Source organism: Sinocyclocheilus rhinocerous, unplaced genomic scaffold (genome assembly GCF_001515625.1).
Source record: "Sinocyclocheilus rhinocerous isolate Xijiao unplaced genomic scaffold, SAMN03320098_v1.1 scaffold40, whole genome shotgun sequence".
Taxonomy (NCBI): Eukaryota; Metazoa; Chordata; class Actinopteri; order Cypriniformes; family Cyprinidae; genus Sinocyclocheilus; species Sinocyclocheilus rhinocerous.
The window spans coordinates 667,065-673,859 of record NW_015624837.1 but is presented as its reverse complement, the minus strand read 5'-3'; the positions used below and the strand labels follow the sequence as shown (position 1 = coordinate 673,859).

Here is a 6,795-nt window from a genome sequence, read left to right as displayed (position 1 = left end):
TATTTTTTTTTATTCTCCCATCTCGTAGGCTATTTATTCCCTTTAGGGGTTCCGTAGTACACTTAATTTCCTTTCCGAACACGGAATTGGGATGCGGGGGGTATGGGGGGGGGATCACGATGCTGGCTCAACATCGTGATGTCTGTCAGCCATCGGCAATGGACGATGGCATCGTCTGTTGGCCCAACCCTATTGCGTATGCTGTTTTGTGTCAGCTGCGCCACACAGATACGTTGTTTTCGTTCAAATCAAAGCGTAAACGACGTAAACAGCGTATCCGCGTAGATCAGTGTTTCAATCGCTCAATCAGTGTTTCAACCGTGGAAAGACGTCAGCATAACAGCTTGTAAACAATATGTCATGTAACGTCACATTTACCTAAAAAGAAAACACATTCGGTGACCATAAACTCGTTAGTCAGCTAGAAAAATTAACTATAGAGAGCATCATTTTGCGAAATATATGCACCGTATAAAATTCTTTATAATTTTTACTGTTCTTCACTATTTAATCTGTCAAGCCACCATTTAAATGTTTATATTAAAAAAAAAAATTATAGCGTAGTATTATAGCTTTAATTATTATAAAAACTTAATTGAGTGTAATTTAAGTGTTTGTAAACAAATCAGTTAATTTTACCCTTGAATATTATAGTAATGTAGTACCAACTGACTGATTTATATTTTACAGCATTAGCAGAGCTCAATTCTAAGGATTTTTTCTAATGGACTGGAAGTTCAAATTTTTACTTGCTCTGCCAACATTTTCACTGGCCCTACCACAAAAAATAAGTGGCACTGCAAAAGTGTTACTGTAATATCAACAGATATAACTTTTATTAATGTTATTAAACTTTTATTACAATTGAATAATGTGTTAGTAAATGCTGAGATTAAAGAGAGTATTTTTTTATTGTTAGTTCATGTTAGCTAATGTAGTTTACAAATGGACCATTATTGTAAAATGTTACCAACAAAATTAAAGCAACTTGACATAAAATAGGGAGTAACCGAGTATTTTTATTTGGCTTTAGTTTTGCTGTGACCCGTCATCATTGTTAAATATTTAATTGTGTCATATTGATTGGAGATGCTCCGCTCTGAGACACATGGGATAATGCAGTCTGTTTTAAACTCATAAAGCTGGAGCTTTTATATGTCAGGTCAGGCATGTCCTCCATGAAGACATCATTAGATGATGTGTGTGACTGTATTAATGAGAGTAGCAGCTACGGTGATTGGTGTTACAGTGTCTGTCATGTGAGGAGGACGGTTCACTGCTTCATCCATCACAGTCTAATCTTTGTGCACAGGGCTCCAGTGTCTCGTCTAATGGAGCGTGCATGCTAACTGCACAGCTCTTCTGGATGCAGGAAGTGATACAGCATGACCGGCAAAGACACTTACACAAAAACTGGGCCAAATTAGTCATTTAGTCTTCAGTGTCACTTCATCTTTCAGAAATCATTCTAGTGTGATGATTTGCTGCTCAAGAAACATTTCTTATAATTAGCAATTTTAAAAAACAGTAGTGCTGCAAAAGTTTTTGTGTAAACAAATGATGCATTTTTTTTTTCAGGATTCGTGCTGAATAGAAAGTTCAAAAGAACAGCATTTATTTGAAATAGAAATTCTCTAGAATTCTTTTGTAACATTAGAAATGTCACTACTGTCACTGTAGATCAATGTAATGTGTCCTTGCTGAATAAAAGTATTAAAAAAAAAAGTTTCACTGACTACTGACTTCGTAGTTTCACTTTTGCCTCTTTGTTTCTGTTGGCCGCACGAACTTTTCTAGCAGCTTGTTTTCATATTTTCAGTCTTGCAGCTGGTCTTCTGATGTTGCCATTTAGTACAGATTTAGTACAGTGAGCGATGAGAGTTTATTGTAATTGAGAATACATGGACCTGGAGACTTAGAGAAATGCCTCATTATATTTGGGGGCTGAGAGGATTATCAGATTACATGTATGAAAAACAAAGCATACAATTTTGAATATGAAAGGCAGTTTTTGTCCCCACGGAGTATATGCTAGTCTAGGGGTTTTTGGGCCAATAAACATTATTTGCAATGATTAAAACTTCTAAGCATAAATTAACTATGCCTCCATGCCATTCTTTTAAAAATATTATTTGCTAGTTATTATTTTATTATTAATTATTATCATAATTTAATTTTTATTTTCTTATTTTATTTTCCTGTCACAAAATGTAAATGATTGTTCAGACTTGTGGGTACATTTTGAGGATCTAATGGTTGGCAGTGGTTGAAAATTCAAATGGAGATGCAACAAACTCCTCTAAGATTAATAATCAACAATAAATACCTCATGCATACACGGTGTAGTTCCTTATGCTGAGAAGTTGTGCATCCTAATTCTCAGATGATGACATAACTTGCATCACACATTGCCTGAATGGCCCACGGTGTCCCGTCTGAGGCTGAGAGTAGGTAACGGGAAGAACCGCTTTGCATGGTCAGTGGGTTAAGAGACGCAGTGGTGCACCACCAGTTTATGAACTTCTGTTGTCAGTGGTGCTGTTAATACTAGTAGTTTCCTAAATGAGCGATAATATCAAGATTTTTTTTTCTTTTTGTCGTTGCTGTCTTTGGAGTGACATTCCAGTGCGCTGGGCTGTAAAGCTGTCAATAGATGCTGGGCCACTTTGAGGGATCTTCTCATTAAAAGCAGATGATGATCTTTCCATGCAGCTCCAAGCGTGCGGTTCCGTCTAACGGCTGAGGCGCAGGCCTGCTGTGTGTTTAGACTTTAGAGCACTTATGAGTGATAAATGTCTTTTGTAACTACATGAGACTCGGCGTATGTCCTCATATGGTGAGGCGTTCAGGCTGGCTTAGCCGTGTCTTGGGGGCTTGCCAGGTCTCTAGCGGTGCCTCGTAAAGCAGGAGGGACGACAGTTTGACAACATGAAATTTGATGCACACTGTTTAGGTTACATTGTTCCTTTAATCTCGTTACTGCTGGATTTGATGAAGTCACTCCGATTGTGTTCAGATTGTGGTGACAGTTAGATCAAAATACATAATTTCAGTAGCACATTTATACATACTCTTATAATGCTATTTTTGAGACGATCATGTTATTATGTCAGTACCATAGCAGTTTTCTGACCACTTTTATTTTATTTTAAGTTTGCATAAACACATTTACATAAATTAGGCAATACATAATACATTTACATGAATAAATTAATTAATTAAAAGTAAAATAAATACATTTACATAAATGCATTTCATTTTTTCTCATTTCCATTCCTGATACGTTCATCTTTTTAAAACACTAATTTAATAACTCTGTTAAATCTTTATACAATCCCAAAATGAATATCCATTTTTATACTATACATTATTATTCTGTACTGAATTCACTTGTAGCATTTAAAACAACTTTGGCCATAACTTTAAATTAGAATGATATATTATAATAATCATCTTATCTGTATCCACCAGCATTTTAATATTGGTGCATCAAGTCAAGGATTTCTTAGGATGGCTGTGCCAGCATCTTTCTCCATTGGCCATTTCAAAGTAACCTAATGATCATAATAAACTAATGATCATAACTAATTCTCTCTGTCTCTCTTTACAGTGAAGCCGTTCACAACCACCGTGAAGGAGATGCGGCTTCACAGAGATGACTTCGAGATGCTCAAAGTGATTGGCAGGGGAGCCTTCGGAGAGGTAAGGAACTCTGCGAACCCTCGCTGCATTTTTGGCATGCTTAAAAGTGCAGGGAAATCACCTCTGAATCACTGCAGCTTTTGCCATATTGTGTGGTTTGTTTTCGGTATTTCGAAGCTTTGTTTTCATGACTCATTTTGTGTGTCCAATGAAAACCCCAAACTATCAGCGAAGTATTCATGTCCCCCTTAAGCCATCTCATCAGCAGCCACAAACCAAACCCCTTCCTCTCATCTGAGTTTCCCTGCTCTCCCCCCTGCCAGTTCCCCAGGGATCTCGGCCTGGCGTTGGACCGCTATTCTTGGGCCAGCACAAATCTAAGCATTTTAGACGGCTCGTTTGTTTTACAGGGGAATGTACTACTTGTTCCTGCAGTACAACACTTGGACTATTCACTACACACACAGTGCACTTTTCTTTTTCTTTACCAATCTGTCTTCTATCACTGCTACATTTTCCTTTTTTTTGCTTTTTCATCTTCCTCCTTTTCACCACAATGGAATTGCTCTTTGTTTTATATTTCTCTGTTGTTTGCCACAACGGGGGCAGTCGTGGCCTAATGGTTAGAGAGTCGGACTTGTAATCCAAAGTTTGCGGGTTCGAGTTTTGGTACCGGCGGGATTGTATGTGAGGGGAGTGAATGTACAGCGCTCTTTTCCACCTTCAATACCATGACTGAGGTGAGACCCTTGAGCAAGGCACCGAACCCCCAACTGCTCCCCGGGCACCGCAGCAAAAATGCCTGCCCACTGCTCCGGGTGTGGGTGGGTGTGTGTGTGTGTGTTCACTGCTCACTGCTGTGTGTGTGCACTTGGATGGGTTAAATGCAGAGCACAAATTCTGAGTATGGGACACCATACTTGGCTACACGTCACGTGACTTTTGCAATGCTTCATGGAATTGTAGTTCTTTCCGTCATTAAAGCCATTTTATCTGTCTTTTCAAATACTTTTACTTTTAAAATTCCTTTGTAATGTTGCGATTTATCTCGTAGCTGGTTAGTTTGTTTCATGGCTTATAACTGCCTAATTACTTCTAAAAATCCCTATTGAAAAATTAAAGGGAAAAATACTTCAGAACCAAGGCTGCTAAAGAAGTGGACTGTTGCTCTTTTGCACTCTACAGTCTCCATCTGACTGTCCAATTATATATAACACCATGTGTGATCAAATAAAATGTGTATTGCATCAAACACACAACGCTTATGCTTGTCTGATTAATGTGTGTACTTGCTAAACGAAGCCAAGCTACAATCACATTATATAGGTCTGTAAGTCCAACTTAGCAAAAAAACAGACAAGTAAGATTTTAGCTTTAAAATGACATTTAAAAAAAAAAAAAGAATGATTGATTTAGCCTGAAACTAACTTCACAGAAATTCACAGTGAAGATGAACTATGATGTGGCGATGCACATTATCAGATATTTCTGAGTTAGGAGAGAAACATTTTGCTGTGTCACACATTTTTGCTGTGTTGTTACACCTCCCTCTTAAATGAATGTTGTGTCTTTGACTCATTTCCTTTGGAAAATGCATCCAATTTTATACTTCAGCTATTTCTTTAGATGAACAGAAGTTAATTCTGCTGTAACAAAAGAATATAGGATGATTCAGAAGCTGATTAAGACTTTATTTTGGGGGGAGATCTGCTTGGTCTGTGGTTAAGTTCCAGTGTTTATCGATTGATTTTGATTTGATTCCACTTAGTGTTTACTGTCTCTTAGTTGATGACAAAAACAGGGAAGAGGACTTACATGTGAGCAGATGAAGTGTTCGTCTAAATGCTCTTTACAACCAAGTTCGCCTCCTTACCGTAGATTCCTGTCAGGAATGTCAGTTGTGGCACAGGAAGCAGGGCAGGACGGTGCAGCTTCCAGGAAAGGCTCAGGAAACCAGAACCATCTCTAAGGAGTGACTTTCATAAAAATAGCGTTTCACTCCGCATGTAATTTGTGCTGTTCATTGTCCCCTCCTCAGCCACCGAGACCTCAATAACCCTTCCTTCTCAGTCCCTGGGCTTTTTTTTTTTTTGTGAGCATCATGTGGGGTCTAATGATGATTCAGATCTTTGGGGGGTTTTGCAGTCTTTCTGTTATCATCAAGCCAGGCTATTGTTAGTGTGTGCTGCAGCTTGTGTCGGTTTCAGAGCACTCAGACTCGGTGTGAACGTAGTGCTGCTGTTTTGTTCCCTCTCCCAGCCGTTTCCTGTGGCTCTAACGTTACAGGATGTTCTTCCAGATAAATCTCTTGCATTTCCTGTTTATGATTGATGGTGTGGTGCCAGCTGAAGGCCTGGAATTTGGGACTACTTAAAGGTATAGTTCACTCAAAAATGCAAATTAGCACTTTTTTTTTCAATCTAATGTCACTGCAAGCTTGACATTCTTTCTTCTGGCAAGTACCAAAGCAGATGTTTAAAGGGGTCCTATTATGCTCTTTCACAATGTCTTGAATTTGTTTTGGGGGTGTACTAGAACATGCTCTCATGCTTGGTGGTTCAAAAAACGCATTATTAAAAAACGCATTATAAACGGCTCCATTAGTTCCGGGTTTGATGAACGCCCGCCTTCCGAAAAACGAAATGTGATGTGATTGGTTAGCTATCCCAGTGCGTTGTTATTGGCGAACAGCTTAGACGGTGTTTCAGTACTGCCCCGCCCCTTGCCAAAGCAGCAAGTTTAGTTAAGGATGGCGTCAATATTGCCATATCAATTTGAGCCGGATTCAGACCCAGAGAATATTGAACAAGAGGATCGCGCAGAACCTTTGCACGCACGGATATTGCAAGACATATTACAGTGGTAACGTTATTGTATTTTTTTTTGGCTAAATCACGTTTTAGATAGGATGTCAACAACCGCTTAAAAATAACTGCATTTACTATGTACAGATAAGCAACGGTAATATTATGTTTATTGTTCTTTAATTCTAACATTATAACATGAATTGCAGTGAAACTGTTATACAGTTGAATTTATTTATACCATAGTCCAGTGTTTCCCAGGCGGCACATATATGCAAACTCATTCTCTGCCAGCTGTTGGAGTGGTAGAGATCAAGGTTTCCCTGGTAACGGCTGTACACAAAGCAGC

The 6,795-nt window shown here is 38.6% G+C and overlaps 1 protein-coding gene across 3 annotated transcripts in view; it reads left to right on the top strand.

Annotated features, from left to right (window-relative positions):
• The window catches only part of LOC107746049 (serine/threonine-protein kinase MRCK beta-like), an 86,749-nt gene that overhangs the window by 28,563 nt on the left and 51,391 nt on the right, over positions 1-6,795 (top strand). For all 3 annotated transcript variants that reach the window (XM_016560106.1, XM_016560114.1, XM_016560121.1), the window contains exon 3: positions 3,611-3,702. In XM_016560106.1, coding sequence (XP_016415592.1) covers positions 3,611-3,702 — 92 coding nt within the window. The remainder of the gene's footprint in view (positions 1-3,610; positions 3,703-6,795) is intronic.